Here is a 16269-nt window from a genome sequence, read left to right as displayed (position 1 = left end):
AGGGAAATTGACAGAGATGGAATTACAGTTACTGTGAGAGTTGTGTCACATACCCGATGATGACCACGTCTGTTAGACGGCAACATTTCCTCCAGCAACTCTGGAGAAGCAAAAGCTGAGGCAGGGGCAGCCTTCAGCTCCATGGGGTCCAGATATTGTCTCATCTTTCCCAGACTAGAAAAAAAAAACAGCAAAGGAGAAAGAGGGGTCTTGATTATACACTTTTGCTGTAATCTTGCATAAATCCAGCGTAAATGCCATCATAACAATGCTTATTTGAATTGGGTAATTCTGAAATCATAGAGTCTCTAGCTCACTAACAGTGTCACAGCTGAGTTATCGTGATTGGCTCTGCAGTCCATTTTCATATTACCACACCACCTATTCTTCCGCTCGCATAATCATAAAAGGACATCAAATTTCATGTTTCTAATCACCAATCCTCAAACTGCATGTTTGGAATTGGAGGAGAAGTGGGATATTTCCCTTGGGGTTTCCAGCGTTTCAAAGTCACCCTCATTAAACCCATCAGGGCAAAGACTTTGTAAGTGCAAGCAGGTAGTTACAGTGAAGGGAAAAAGCCTGCTGAACTGGCAACACAAATTGGAAATGTACCTCTGCACCTGTTCCAGTGTCCAGCGCCAGTCTGGTGAGCTAGCAGCAATACTGATGATAGCTCTGGCTTGTCCTCTCTCCAACTCGAGAGACCCAAGCAACGGAAGGAGGCTTGTGACCTGAAATGAAACACGCACATTTTTAATCTATAGCTAAGTATAATTTTTGGACCCTCAGAACCTGAAGTTTGGTTGGGAGAAAGGCAGGGCACTGTGGAAGGGTGCCAACTATTTTTTTCAATGGTAACCCCGGTAAAATGACTGCAGTGATGGAAATAGCTGGATTCACATGGCAAAAAGCGATACATTTTGTGCAAAAAGCGAGACAAACATGAAAACGATGTGTAATATTTACGAATGGAAAATTCTTTTAAAATCATGCATAACAACGGCCATACAGCCCGCCCCCCACCACAGATGTGGCTTCAAATCAAAAATGAAATGTTTGACAAAACAAACTCGCCCCCCGTTTCTTGTCCTCGTTTCGTGCAGCACGAGGCTCGAGGATCCTGGAGAAAATGACACTGCGATTTGGTGGGATTATATAGCACATGTAGTTCGGTACAGTACGGTATGAGTGCACACACATATACATCCAATGCATGATAAGTGGCGCCATGAACTACACGTAGGTACATACACCCCAAGTGCGATACCTGCTTCGCATGTACGTAAGCACGTGTTAACTTGTGTCATTTTGTGGTGATCAATGTGCAACAAAAATGCCAAAAGTACCGTACAAATGTACCGTTGAAAAATGGCAGAGAGATGTGACATGGCTGAAACAAAAGAATCAGTCGGAAAACATCGTCCTTTACTGTGATTTATGCAGATTGCAAGGGGCCAAAATCAAAGCCGTTCGAAATTTTCGTAACGGTACTGAATTTGGCCCAACTATTTTTTGCTAGTCAATTTCATCATAATGCTATTTCAGTCACTGGACTAGCATATATAACTTTTTTTTCTAGGAGTGGGGGCATAGCACAGTGACAGCAAAATAGGCTTATTTTGCTGAGTAATTCAGTAGGTTCATCCTACCCTCCCGCCCCAAAAAGAAAAAAGGGTTCTTAAAAGTAAAACAATGATTCTTATATTTATTTGAAATCAATTATATAAAAATGAACACAAAATTGAATGCATACATAGACGGTTTCCACTTGGACAATGCTTAATGCAAAATTTTGTCTCTTCCTGCCTAGAATAACCAGGTTTCTGTAAATACAGGATTGAACGGAAAGCTTGACCATTGTGAACTGGATATCACACACAATGAATCTGACCGGTGAGAATCTGTGGCCAAGAAAACACCTGAGCTCACGTTCTGTGCAGGCTGAATATGTTTGAGATCCCTGGGAGTGAGATATATCAGGAGGGGTCCGAGCGTGGCAAACTGATCTGGGTTCCATGTTCTGATGGCACCCCAGGATCTCTTAGCTTTCAGCACCAAAGTCCTGGTAGCTGGGCCTCGAAAGCCTACTCTGGCAAATGTTCTGATGCTGGAGATTGAAAACAACATCACTGACAAAATTAAAACCGATTATATATAAAAAGCGAAATCGTCCTCCAAAAACACATTTGGGCACATTGAAGCTTCGCACGTTTTCATCATTTTACACCACCTGACAAAAACTCTTTTGCACATTTTGTTTTAAATCAAACAAACAAACTGACTGGCTTGATTTCAAAGTTAACTTGCTGACAATACCAGCTTTCATTAAAATATGCAAAAAAAATGTTTCTGCAGAAAATCCTGACTGCAAAAGCAAACTGTCGGATTTTACTGTTTTGATGCTTTATCATTATATTAGCAGTTTTTTTTTCTTTTGGTTTATGAGGCAGACAACCAAAGACTTGTTTTAAAGAGCATCAAAACTTGTATTGTCAATAAAGGTGGTCATAGAAAGTGTATAAGTACCCTATTAATCATGATTTCAGATAGAACCATAAAATTAATGACCTGGGACTTGTGATTTGACTATGGGGAAATCTGACTCACAAGTTGACTTGCCTTTGGAACAAGTGGCTCTGTTATGTTTGCGACTTTTTTTCTCAACCTAGCCCCCCAGTAAAAAATTAGAAATGGCCCCAAAAAGAGGAAAACAGCTTTTACGGCTTGTTATTTGGGCAAACAAGTAGATGAAGGGGTCTGAAGGGCCTAACAACTTCTAGGGAGTGTTGTGGATTTTGATACCAACTTTAATTTCATCTGGATCTTACTTTGAAATCAGTGGTTATTAATGGATGAAAACTTGATACTGTAAACAAGGGAATAAGATTTTCATCAATATTTGTAACTTTTAATTAAGGTGGATTGGGTGTTATTAATTCCTTGTTTGTTTGATGGTACTGCAACTGATGCATAATTTCTAATCACTAAGTTCAAGATTCTACTTTTTACATCTTTTTTAGTTTTTATTTAGACATGTAACCCAGGGCACCCAGGGAGAACAGTTCATTGATAACTGACAGGGCTACCCTGGTAAAATAAAATGAAATAAATACACGTAAAATGAATCACTTCATTACAATTTTTATTAAAGCATGAAAACTCACACTTCAATGAGAACCTCTTCATTTAGTTGTTTGACCTGCTCAATGTTCAGGCTGGTCAACATCGGTCCTATTTTGGACACCTGCTTGGTAGTCCACTCACTGACTGGTCCCCACTGCCTGTGGCAGGAATCAATGACTGCCTTGGCAATGGTAGGGTCTGGAATCTTGGTCTGATGGGAAGCATATAAGGATCTTGGAAAAAATATCAACTGTTGTGTGTATTTACGGGACAGGAAAATTAGAGATTCGGGCTTAAAGTGAAAATTGACGAAAGCAACCCTGATAACAGAATTTCACTGCACATTGAATAAAGTGATCAACTGGTTGATCAATTTACAAGAGTCCATCAACTCCAAACTCTTAATTTATACCAGAAAACTGACAATCCTGTTTTACAGAAAGTTTTTCTTTTGGGAGATCAGATATTTTTCCAAATTTTTCCCAGATATCTCTTATCAAGGCTGGGTGTTTGGCATCACACTTCATTGGGAAAACACTTCTTCAAGAGCTTTTTACATCCAAACCAAATCACAGTTTAGGGGGAAAAATTGAAACGAACTTCTCCCTCCACATTAAATGTGAATATCCAACATTCAACCCAACCATAACCACCGATTGGATTGTTGAGCAGCTGTGGACCTTTAAAAGTTTATATGGGAAGTTACTCTAAGACAGAACCAATATACATGTAAATACCAAGATCAATGTAAAAGTTATAAGGTACACTGTAACAAATGCAGACGTGATTAAAAGAAATTCACTGCCAAACTTAATCTACCATACCGCAAACTCAACTAGCAATGACAAGTGACAAGTTTGAGAAAGGAAACTGAACTGGGAACATACATGTATCCTTGAGTCTGTAACTGAGAGGAAGAAAGAGAAAAAAATACCAAAACAAAAAGGAAAAAGAAATAAAAAGGGCTGAACAACCTATTGAATGCTAGACTGAACATCAATAACCATTACTATGTGAAAGGCCAATCCTGTTGGGGAGATCATCAGATTTGTACAGCCTGTGAATGACAGGTAACTGAATTACTATAACTATCCAGTTGGCACTCCTTGGAAGTAGCATGCAGGAGTGTGGTCATTCTAGCAAATATTGATCAATCTGAAGGTTGGAAGCTGTCAGTTAATCTAACTTAGGGCCAGTTCAAGGATGCCTCTCAAGGAGGTGAAGATTGGTTGGAGGAGAGTAAGCAGTGCAAAGACAGTTGATCGTTCTAAGATAACGACTTCTTGAAATGACTGGTTGCATCATGAAAATGTCAACAACTTTGATTTGGATGTTTTTAAAAGCAGTGCTCACTATTAAGACCCGCCTCAACTCAATTGTGGAATTGTTACTACTTGAACACACTCAGTTTACATGGACAATGAATTCACATTTACAGTCACTTCCACAAAGAAAGTTTCACCCCCGATGAGGTGCAAAAGGTGACAACAAGGACAAGGCCACCAGCTAACCCCAAGGATTCACCTGCTTTGAGGTTGTTCAGACTGATTCTGTGCTGCAACAACACAGCCTTCCGTGATTTGTGATCCAAAAGACGGATGAAGACAGAGGATGCAGCATTAACAAATCCCAGAATGATAATTATATTGATACCTCCTGCCTCAAATTGTTTCTTAGATTGCTCACCTCAAAATTTGTGGCATTTCTTGCCAAGGCAATCAGCTTGTCAAATTCCTGGGGCTGTAGGTTGCTTAGAAGGTGTGCCAAAGATTCATAGGACATTTCTGTGACTTTCTGAAGTTGGAACACCTCTGAGGCCGTCATGTTGCGAATGATATCTGGCTGAGATGTAATTAACAAATAACATCACTTAGATTTTTTCAGAATCAAATCAGAGACTGCAATAATAATAGCATGTGCTGATTGCTGAAATGAGTTATGATTTTTTGGAATATGGGCAACTCACAATAGTGCGCCTCCAAGAATTTGCAACGCGTTGACCAATCACAGTGTACAAATATCTGTTGAACCAATGTGCGTTGGAAAGGGTCGACAGATTTCGCGCACTGTGATTGGTCAACGCAGTGCAAACTTTTGGGGACACACTAATGTGAATCGAAGGTATTGGGCCTGTATATATGAAAATATTTAATATCAAATATCTCCTCCCTCCTTCAAAATTCAATTGGGCAACATATTTTTGCAAAAGAGGTTTAATAAGGTTTGTTGAACTGAACAAAATTTGTCCCAACGCTTTTCCAAACAGTTATTTCCAGAAAATTCTTAGCAAATCCTTTCATTGCAAATGCATTTTCTCTTTTTTGTAAAAATGAATGACTTCGCTTTCTAGGTTCAAATATACCCAAAAAGGACACTTTTTTACGTGCCTGAGAAAGAGACTTACACTAATCCTTTTCAAGACGGTATTGGGAAGAATAGGTTGCTTGATGAATGCAGGCCTCCCAAGACCTCCCCCAGCCATGGCTTCACGTTGCTGCTTCTCTGCCTGGTACATTACAGCTGACATATTCAAGTCAGTCCTTCCCGATCCATCTGGCACAAAGAAATCGCCATAGGCCTTGGCCACCTCGTGCAATCTGAAGCAAAGAATACAACAGGGCGTTCTGTATTATCTAAGCTCTACCTCGATTTGTTGCGTTGATCCACTGAAATTGACGAGCAGTTTCTGTTGCGCTATTTTACATCCTAAACGTGATTGAGTTTTTTGAAAATGGTACCATACTTATATGAATCCATTAGGTAGTGAGAACAATTTACCCAAAATACAGCCGATCAGCAGCTCCTTTTTCCTCCAAATTATAAAGCTTTGAAGGCATCATACATACCTACTATCATCAAGGACATCAGTATCATGCTCTGCATAAAGACACCAAAAAAACAAATACATAGTGGAAGGCTGATTATAATCAAATACACAAAGTCTTTATTTGAGCTAAGCTTTGAACAAAGCCTAAAATATAGCGATTAACTGGCTGTTTAACACTATCGGGTGACTTAACTACAAACGTCAAATATGGACAATATTTATCCCCAAAAAGTCCACTTTTTCATCCGTAAAGGAATCCTCATCCCCATAGATGTGTTAGAATACAGGCGTTTCACAAGAGTGCCCCTTCAAAAGTTTGCAATGCGTTGACCAATCACAATACGCAAAATCTGTCAATCCTTTGCGCCTTTGGAAAGGGTTGACAGATTTCCTGCACTGTGATTGGCCAACACGTTGCCTCTCCCTCCCGATGGATCTGTCGCTGGTTTAAGTTACCTTTTGGATCAAATGCCTCGTGCCACTCGTGACCTCGGGTTGCAGCAGGACTCCGCCATTGATCATCGCGCTCAAGTGCTCTAATTTCTGAATAATTTCATTAAGCAGTTGTTTAATCAATTTTGAAGATCACCGTCTTTACTTATGTTTATGATTCCTTTACATTTTTTAGCCCAACGAGAACCTTAGGTTCACATAAAACCAAATTATATATACCTGGCACACCCAATTTTGCCAATTCTATTTGAAACCTGAGATGAAATTAAACACAGCAGATCTATAAATGTGTCGGCACAGAATATACCAATGGAGTACAACCCAAAAAATACAAGTTAGTTTCTTTATCATAAGTACAATCCTGTTCCATGAACTTTCCATCCCCCTCCCAATAAAACTTTCCTTATGTTTCCTTTGCTTTCTCCTCGTGTACGCTTTTGAATTCTAAATTCACCTTGTGGTTGAAAAGAAATAGAGGTTGCATGGTATTTAATTTCATAGTACAGTAGTAGAGGTCAAGGCCCTCTTTATTGTTTCCTGAGAATTATTATTCCCATTTTCAAAGATGTACAATAACAAGTTTCTTTCTGGGTGGGGGGAGGTGATGTGTCAGTTAAAAGATATCATGAAGAATGTGAATTTAGATTTACTCACCTAAATACTTCAGCCCAGAGAGAAACACAACTAATAAACTTAACTGGAAAAGCTGCATCATTGTTTGAAGGGTGCACTTGAACACCTTTGGCTGGAAAAATATATTATATCAAATAACAGCAGACATGAAGTAAAGGGGTTGTCAGATGCTGCCAGTGTGCTTCACTGAATTGAGTGAAAGTATTGCTTAGACTGCCCCAAACATGCATTATGTTGGCGTTACATACTTTCAGAACTATAAGGCACTATACTCCATAGGCTTTACAGATTCCTGACATTTGACGGTTCCTTACATTAAGGCATTTTGAAAAGAACCCGTAATAATTGTGGGGATTTTTCAAAATGCTGTAGGGTAAGGAACCATCAAACGTCTGGAATCTGATCTGGAAGCAGGCATTATCTACCCTGTCTCAACTCAGAATTGTGAACATTCGACAATACTTCAGTCTAGAGTTTTGATGACATTTCCTTGACTTTTCCTTTTGCTATAGATAACCCTGACCCCAAATTGCCTCTACACCAGTTCTCCATGAAGGGGGTAACCTTGTGTGGACCCTGCTAAGTCCACATAGGGTTCACACAACCTGTATCATGTGGACCTCTTTTGTTCACGGGCTGTACACAGGTCCACACTAGGTAGGCCTATGAAAGGTTTGTAGCTTAGGTCTGGTTAACATGCACACAAATTATGTTGCAAAAGCTTATGCAGGCCTGCCTCTATTCAAAATAGACCCAGAGGTTGGGGCTTTTAATGAAAGAAATACCTCGAATTGGAACCTGACCCAAGTTCGTGATTTATAAAAATGTCTCTATGATTCGGCCCTCCTGAAATGGCATATCTTATCGTAAAAACCCTGTTATCCGAGCTCGCATGAAGAAATCCAACGATTTGGTGGAAAGCACCCTGGAGACATCGAAGGGAATAGGAATCCCCAAGCAGCTGCGGCCTGGCCTGGTTGAGCTCCAACCATAACATGTACTCCCTTTAAGAATCGCACAGTTCGAGGCACAAAAAGACTGTGCTCAACCTTTTTATCTGCACAGATTTAAAACAGCATAGGCCTATGCGCAACATTATAAAACTTGCTCGATGAAAATTGTGCAACATTATAAAACTTGCTCAATGGAAATTGCACAAGATTAAAATTTGAGCACTTTCAAAGGTTGCGCTGAACAAGCCTATTGTAATGAAGACTGGCGTCTAACCTGGGCCAGCCTAGGCTAAATAGAACACAGTTAGCATAGGCCTAACGTTAGCCTACAACTTTAAGCTAGCCTATGCCATAATGGCCTAACCATCAAAGAATCCAGGCCAAACACCGAGCCTAATTTTCTGCACTCACTCACCCTGTGAAATTTTCAGTAGTGTGGTCAAAAGATAACACGGTTGCACAATAGAATAAAGTAGGGCAGGGAAATAATTCTACTTTGACTCGTATCCCCTTAAAAATGGAACATTTTAAAGCTTCGAAGTTCGACTCTAGGGCAACATCACGGCCGGCTCCCGTATACGTTTCGCTGCGCATGCGCGAAGAATGTAAATGAGCTCAACGAGGTTCGACTACGCATGCGTCATTTCAATAAATCACTAATTAGGAAATCCTGCAAGAAATCAGAACCCCCCCAAAAAAACTTGGCATATGCCTGGGATTCAATTTATTTTATTTGGGATTTGCTCATCTGAACATTGATCTCTCGTCATCGTCTCCTCAAGGAAACAACGCACCCACCTAGCTCGTCTGAGCCGAGGCGGGAGACCGTAATCTGAGTGGTCTAATACTAATTTCCGATCACCTGAGACCCTATTCCATTGTCTGTCCTTCGTCGGATTCAGTGACGCCCATCATTTTCATCAAAAATCTTCCATGATACTTTTAGTCGAACAGTTTCCAAAGCGGGGAAGAGGGGGACCGCAGGTTACAAACTTTAATTAGTTCTATTTTCAGCACACAGCCGGCGATCATACCGGTGTCCACATAAAAAGTACTCCAAGATAAAAATTACTGTAATAGCAAAACTACTTTATATATGGGAAAGAGAAATGTATCTCTAGAAAGGGCAGAATGCTCTCTTTGCAATGGTATACAGCTTGTGATGTTATTGACACAGATGAGTGAACAAACTAGACCGGTGTTAAGGGTACTGAAATCGGCACTGTGACAAATTTACATTTGTGATTAACAAGGCTAGACCAAGGCTAGTATCAAAAAGGAATTATAAAAATGCACAACAATCAAATTTCAAAATAAATTATGTAGTGTTTCTCAAATTTCTTCTGTTCTGAGCAACGGTTCAAACAATAATGTCACTGGCTACTTAAAATGCCTGCATTAATGGTATATTCAGTGGAGAAACAGACACCCAAAAAATATACGTAGGCCCATTTACGAGTATGATTGTTTTATAGACTTGGTAACAACTCTACTCTCCTTTCCAATAGTTGGATGAAAATACAGGTCCTTTGCATGTTGGAGGGTGGGACCATGAGGTTGTTATCTGTCCTATTTTACACTAAACAGCCTCGAGAGGCGGTAATTATTGACCACACATGGGTTGAGGTACGTGCCAAGTAAACGGCCACAAAAGACGTTTGGCTTAGCAGATCAACCTTGCGTGCAGTGGTCATTTGCCAGAAAGACAGCGTATATATAGCCGGGTCTGTGAAGATGCACCCTCCCGGCAGCTAATACATCGTGTAAAAACTCACAAACTCGCTGGTCGAGGCTTAATTAAGAAGAGACTGGATATATTACCTGACCGCTTTGCTAAACCATCAACAAAGAAAGAAAAAATCAACGCCACAAAACAAGAAGACAACTGACGACGATTTCCTGCGTGGTTGATCAATGATCAATCCCCAGTGGCGTATACCAACCCACGCTTGTTACAGATAAAAGCAAACTGTTCGAAGTTTCCGTCATCCTGTTCGTGGCCCTGTAAATCAGTTTTGTAACCATACAGATTCATATCGAGGAGAAAAGCTGTGCGCCATGGGTACTGGTGAAAACGAACCAATCATGTGCTTCATGTATTATGGATTTTTTTCCTTTGTACATGCGTAGTAGTTGTGCATGTTATTGGAAAAACTTACAGCAACAAATACAAACCAGGGAGATTTAGGTGTATTTTCAGTTCGTCACAACGACTAGCAGAGCGTGGATCGTACAGTTCCGGCTTGAAACACAGCGACAAAGTTTTGGTCGTGTGAAAAAGTGCTTCATTATAATGGAGACTGCAACAGAAATTGAATCTGACAAAATTAAAAATACGTACACGTACGCTGTCATGACAGAACTTGTAACGATGACATTTTCACCCGAGCCGACAGAAGAAGATAATTTTGTAACAAATGGCATATCTGCTGCGACTGAAGATTTTAGCACCAGCGACACACCAAACTTCACTGCGGACACAGGAAACTTCACAGTGGTACCACCCTTCGAACTCCCAGCCTTTCCCCCTTCACCGCTCTACATTTTCGTCCTGAAGACCTTCTTCTGCGGACTGGTGTTGCTGATCACACTTACTGGCAACATACTCGTACTGGTTTCATTCGCCACTACCAGAAAACTCCAAACCTACACCAATTACTACCTGGTGGGTCTGGCGGTGGCCGACCTAGTCAGCGGCGGCGTCACCCCGGCACTGCTAAACGCAACCTTCCTGGTAGGTTACTGGCCGTTCGGCAGTGTCGTCTGCCGGGCTTTCATCTACGTGAACACCGTGTTTGTCCACGCCACGTTCCTCTTGACTTTCATCATTTGCGTGGACAGATACAGGGCCACGATTATGCCGCTGAAGCACCTTCAGGAAAAGAACAAAAAGCACGCTTTGAAGATGATTCTGCCCGGGTTCCTGGTTCCGGTGTTGCTGTGGGCTGTCGTGATACTCGTTCTTCCCGAGTACGGTGTGTTTGCTCCAGTCCCACCGTACGAATGTCGCATACCATACGCGAGCAACAAATTCTTTCTCCTCGGATCCTCCCTTTTTATCTCCTGGATTCCAATCATTGGAACGTCGATCTTGTATGCCTTCATTTACTTCAAAGTCATTCGTAAACGCAACAAGGAAAGAGGACCTAGAAACAGAGCGAAACAAATTAACACAGCCAGTTTAGTGAAAACCTGCGATCTGGGGACCATTCCAGAGTTGCCCGTCAAGTTGCGAGATGTAGTCAACGCCGACCGTCGGTGTTCAGTGAAAGAAGAGATAAAGGCCGAGGAGGAGAACGTCACGGAGTCTGAGGCCAGCAGGGATGATGTGACAGGAAGACATATCAACCGAGTCAACAGCGAGATCATTCCAGATGTGAAGCAAGCGACTACAACTGATTGCCAAGCCCGAGGAGAGCCGTACAGCTCTTATCACCAGAAGCGTCTAACAAGCAGCCGACGAGCCACCCGTACCTTGGCGTACATCGTCGCGGTCATGGTCATCTCGGGCACCCCTTGGTTCTTTTATTCCATTCTGACAATTTCTACAAGAATCCCAAGATATCCGTTTGTAAACTGGGTAAGTAATGACACATTTTTATTTCTAACAGGTTACCAGTTTACCAGTGAACAGGAACGTTTATTGAAACTGGAGAATGTTAACAAGAAAAGTCAATCAAATTTGCAAAAGCCAATAATGAAAATGACAAAATTCGTAAAAGTGTATGTTGCAATCAAATATAGTATGCCGAACGTTTTGTTTCATAAAACTAAGGTTTCCTGGCTAGTCTTGCGGATCGTTGCAAATACTTGTTTCCTGTTGCGTCACATGACCTTTCGCTTCCGTTTTAGTTCAATACACGTACTTGCTGCAGAATGTGTCAAGTTGTATCTAACAGTTAGTTAGTAAAGTTATTTCGTAGCGTTTAGAGGGCAAAATTTGAACATGTACCATGATTCTATTTGACTTTAAGTGTAATATCATTATATAGCAAACCCAAATTAGGACTCATTTTCATCAATCGATTCAAGACAAAGTCTTCATTCCAGTAATATTTTCATTGGTCGCTTATGGAAGTGCAGATAAATTGAGGTTATTTATCGCGCAAACTTGGGACAAGTTGGATGTCAGCCCTCAATAGTTCTCTGGCCAAGCACCGAAGTAGCTCATTCGTCGGTGCATGAGTGTACCATCTTTTGTGATTGGTGCGAGGTCAGCAATTTCCTGAACAAGAAGTGTTCCAGACGTCAAGTTCATCATGCTGCGTAGATGACATGTGCGTTGTCGGTGGGAGCAAGGGGATACTTTTGCCTGGGGCCAAATGATAACAAAAGGGGAGAAAGAAAAGGTAAAAGAAACAAAAACAGGGAGGAAAAGGGATTAAAATCATCAATTTGCTTGAAAATACTTCGGAATAGACCCCTTCCACCGGTAATTGTCTGTCAGTTTGCTATTGATGAGTGATTAATGAGTGATTTGCCTCCCCCCGAAAAAAATCTCGGCGACGCCAAGCATGGTAAACGGTATGCCCTTGTACATACCCTCCCTCCCTCCCTGTAGAATCGTCAGGTTCAGTATGCAGTTATCAGGTTCAAACACTATGCATCTCAAACGAGTTTTGCATCACGTTGACTTGAGACACCCTCATCTATCTCTGAGGCTATCAGCGTATCGTAATAATGGACGAAGGCTGTCACAGACACAGCGAGTAGACGACCAGCCTCAAGTTGCTGATTCAAGTAGTACAAGAGTGAGCGACGGGTTTCCAGTGTTGCACACGCAGTCTCATCGTCGGCTTTCGGGTTTTCATCTCCCCATGTAGTGTAGAAAATCCCAAGATTGTTTTCTTGCAGTGGAACAATTTACACTTAGAAACCAAAGTGTCTGGTGTAGTCAGTGGCGTAAATTCGTCCCGGATATTGGGGGTTGAGGATGGGGAATGGTGGAGGATGACTTACCCAGCCATGAAAATTTGAAAAGCGGTGGGAGGGGGGAACCATATGACTCTATATAGTGGTCGATATTCATGATATTGATGTACATCTGTTATATGTATTCAGAATGGCATATGACCTTTTAAAGTGTGTTCCTTTTCCAGTGATAAAATTCATTAGTCGCTGGAAGTCTGAAAATTCTTCACAATCCGCTCTTTTTTGCTCACCACAAAAAAGTGTATGGGGTGATCCAATAGCCATCCCCCCAAAACGTGTGTGCGTGTGTGTGGGGGGGTATATACCCCCATCCCTCGAAGTTTTACGCCCATGGATGTAGTCTGCACTATTCTCAAATACAATGCTGAACGGTAGTCAGAGCGCTCTGCCGTCTTCCCCTCCCTCGATGCCCATGACAGTATTCAATGAACATTAGGGGTGTCTTGAGAAGTCATCAGGTTTGATGTTAACCGAAGAACAAATGAAGAAATAAGATCTCATTTCATTTCAAGAAGAATTTGTTAGATTCCATACGCAGTTTTGTGACGTAATTTGCTATTTAAATGATAAAAACGTACATAATTTATTTTTATTTGTGCCCCACACGCACTGAACTTAAATGTAACGGGCAATTGAAAACTATTGTGCCGAGCTTAATCTCGAGAACTTTTATTTGTAGTATTTATACGTATTGTGGTTTCAAATAAATGTAACCCACTGAACCTATACCAAATACTGAACCATAAACAAATCATTAACTCACGGATTAGTTGTGTTGAATAAAAATAGGCAGTCTCCGTAAAGAGAGAGAAAAGCCAATACAATTTCTGTGTGTCTGAACGAAGATGATGCAGTGCGGCAACGATTGGTACTTCCGGATCTAATTAAAGGCATGCCACTTTTAGTGCCCAAATGGAATTTTTAGAGGAAGGAGAGAGGCTACACCCAAAACTTTAGCAAAATGATCGGGCTCCTTCTCACTTTGGAATGCTTAATTAATAGAGTGGATTCTGGGAGGGGGATAAAAAACGGCCACCTCCTAATTGATACCAATTTTGACTTTACTGCTTTTTTACAGTTTGTTGGGTACGTAGTTCATCTGAGCAGCGCCACCAATCCCTTCTGCTATGCCATCTGCAACCCTGTATTCAAGCAATCATTTCTCCGCATCCTCTGCCGATGCTGTCACTGGAAGAAATAAGAGTAAAACTGAGGATTCCGTCCGCAGCATCGACTGCTCCATTAACAGCACCAAATTCAAGACTTGCACAGTAGTGCTATAAAGTTACGGAAAACTTGCTATATTCTACGTTGCGATCGTTATAGCGTTAATCAATCCCTTAGTGAAGTGTCTTCATACTTCTCTTCAACACTTTTAACGCACTTGTCATTTTATTGTCAACCCCTAAACAAAAAATCACACCAGAGTACGAACAACGGATTATTTTAATCGATTAATTGCCACGTTCATTTCGACTGTTGTTAAATAAAGTTAATCATCAGAATGAAACAGCCATACCTGTTCCTATTTGTTGGCTCACCACATGTATAATTATAGATATTCAAGTCCATAGGGAGGTGTAGCTATGACATAAATTTCTTGCCTACCATGTCCCGTCATTTTTACGTTTTCCTGTGAACGTCAAGTAATCCGGTTACGAATTCGCTGAATGAACACTAGTGCACACTAAAAATGAACCCCGTTGCAGGCGTTGGTCTCCATTTGTACAGACAGTATCGATGGAAACGAGTGGCTGCAGGTCGTTGGAGATCATCAGTACGCTTTGTACGGCATGACGCCCCTGAACGATTCTGTGCAACCTGTCTTTGCTGGTGCGAACGAGGTACTTCAAAAGGGGACGAGTGTGAGGCAAGGTTGGCCCTCTTTCGGTGCTGCCTTGAAGTGACGAGATGATATGCGATCAGGTGCTTTGTTTTCGAATCACCTTTCCTTTTTGAATCAGCAAAGTGGCTGATGGTAGACCGGTTTAGATAAAGTCTCTGAAAACACTGCTTGTAGCAGTTAATATTTATTGTGTAGTTCCTAATGCTGTCTATACTGTACGGTAACTCTCCGCCCTCCTGTTGTGCTTTAGATGTACGTCTATCACTAGGAATGCCGTTTTTAGAGTTGTAAAGTAAGTTTACATTCTCATTATATTGTACCAGTAAGTTTGTACGGTATTTCGACTGATCTATGGGATGTGGGTTGATCATTGAACATTTCCTTTAATTTCGTTTAACATATATCCTCCATACTCACAGCACCTTCTCAATAGCTATAGAGTGTATACCCGCACCCCAAAAAATGGTGCATGCAAATAAAACCATTGTCAAAAAAATAAAGTGTCAACTGGCAGTTGACGTGGCTTAAACGAGGCTTTTATCACGATATGATACTCCTTCTTTCTCTCTTTTAAAAATCTTATTTGATTTTGGTGATTCAGAGATGTGCCCCATTAAACATAAGCAAATAAAATGAGTACCGGTAGGTTGTTCCATTTTCTAGCTAGTCCACTGCCTGGGTTATTTTCAAGTTTTGTTTCAGGCCGCGTGTTTTTGTGTGTTTTTGAATTAATTTATTTGTTTCTGGGGTTGCGTGGTGTATACTTTTATCATATACTTTCGCATCATGGGACAATGATGCTATTGCCAGTCTTGAGAGGGGACTAGTCGTGGCGCCTCGTGGATCATGCACTGAAATGTCGGGCAATTTAACAAATTATGGTGTACTACCACACGACGTGCGACGCACGACGGCACGACGGGACGGGCAACGGAAGGGGCGACGTTTAGGCGGAAAAAAGTGCAACATGGAAAGGATCTAAGACAGCACGACGCGACGCATCGTGTGTGTACAAACGTAATGGCAAGAAGGCAACGGTGTGACCCGACGGCACGACGCGAGGGAGCGTCCGTGCCGTCGCGTCGTCTGGTTGCGTCGCCTGGAGGGAGGCAAGAGAGAGAGAGAGAAATGTTTGTCGTAAATAGTACACCATACTATTCCTCGCGACACATCCACCGGTAGATCAGAGAAATATGGAAGGGCTGCGTAGCAACATGATCAGAATATTGACAAGAATATAATATAAATAAGTGCTCTGAAACATGTAATTGCCGAGCTTTTGGTAACTGAGTACTTTCTTGTCCTGAAGAAGGTACTCAGTTACCGAAAGCTCGGCAACTACATCCACCAGTAGGGCTGTTGCGTTCGAGCATAGACTGAACCCGGATTCCAGTTCTTCTGGCGGTGTCCTTGAATTGGACTACAGACGCTATAATATCATGCACACGGGAAGACACGATAAATAACGACCAGACTTCGAACTGATTTCTTGTCTTACC

The 16269-nt window shown here is 41.5% G+C and overlaps 2 protein-coding genes across 2 annotated transcripts in view; one reads left to right on the top strand and one right to left on the bottom strand.

Moving 5' to 3' along the window:
* LOC110980837 (otoancorin-like) overlaps positions 1 to 8583 on the bottom strand; it is a 31705-nt gene extending 23122 nt beyond the window's left edge. The window contains exons 1-10 of the mRNA XM_022237846.2: positions 8408 to 8583; positions 7061 to 7151; positions 6410 to 6496; positions 5973 to 6003; positions 5531 to 5723; positions 4813 to 4968; positions 3168 to 3337; positions 1933 to 2110; positions 616 to 734; positions 54 to 174 (exon numbers count right to left, since the gene is read on the bottom strand). Of these exons, the coding sequence (XP_022093538.2) occupies positions 54 to 174; positions 616 to 734; positions 1933 to 2110; positions 3168 to 3337; positions 4813 to 4968; positions 5531 to 5723; positions 5973 to 6003; positions 6410 to 6496; positions 7061 to 7121 (1116 nt within the window). The 5' untranslated portion in view covers positions 7122 to 7151; positions 8408 to 8583. The remainder of the gene's footprint in view (positions 1 to 53; positions 175 to 615; positions 735 to 1932; positions 2111 to 3167; positions 3338 to 4812; positions 4969 to 5530; positions 5724 to 5972; positions 6004 to 6409; positions 6497 to 7060; positions 7152 to 8407) is intronic.
* Positions 8584 to 10220: 1637 nt separating this feature from the next.
* Positions 10221 to 15375, top strand: LOC110980875 (muscarinic acetylcholine receptor M2-like). Its single transcript, XM_022237913.2, has 2 exons — positions 10221 to 11572; positions 14003 to 15375. Exons 1-2 carry the CDS (start codon positions 10286 to 10288, stop codon positions 14123 to 14125), a joined length of 1410 nt encoding a protein of 469 aa, XP_022093605.2. The 5' UTR covers positions 10221 to 10285; the 3' UTR covers positions 14126 to 15375.
* Positions 15376 to 16269: the final 894 nt, after the last annotated feature.

The sequence above is a fragment of the Acanthaster planci genome, linkage group LG07 (genome assembly GCF_054643075.1).
Source record: "Acanthaster planci isolate LZ-2023a linkage group LG07, COTS_SCS, whole genome shotgun sequence".
In the NCBI taxonomy this organism is placed as follows: domain Eukaryota; kingdom Metazoa; phylum Echinodermata; class Asteroidea; order Valvatida; family Acanthasteridae; genus Acanthaster; species Acanthaster planci.
Note: the sequence above shows the minus strand (reverse complement) of the source record. Positions and strands in the feature narration are given on the sequence as shown.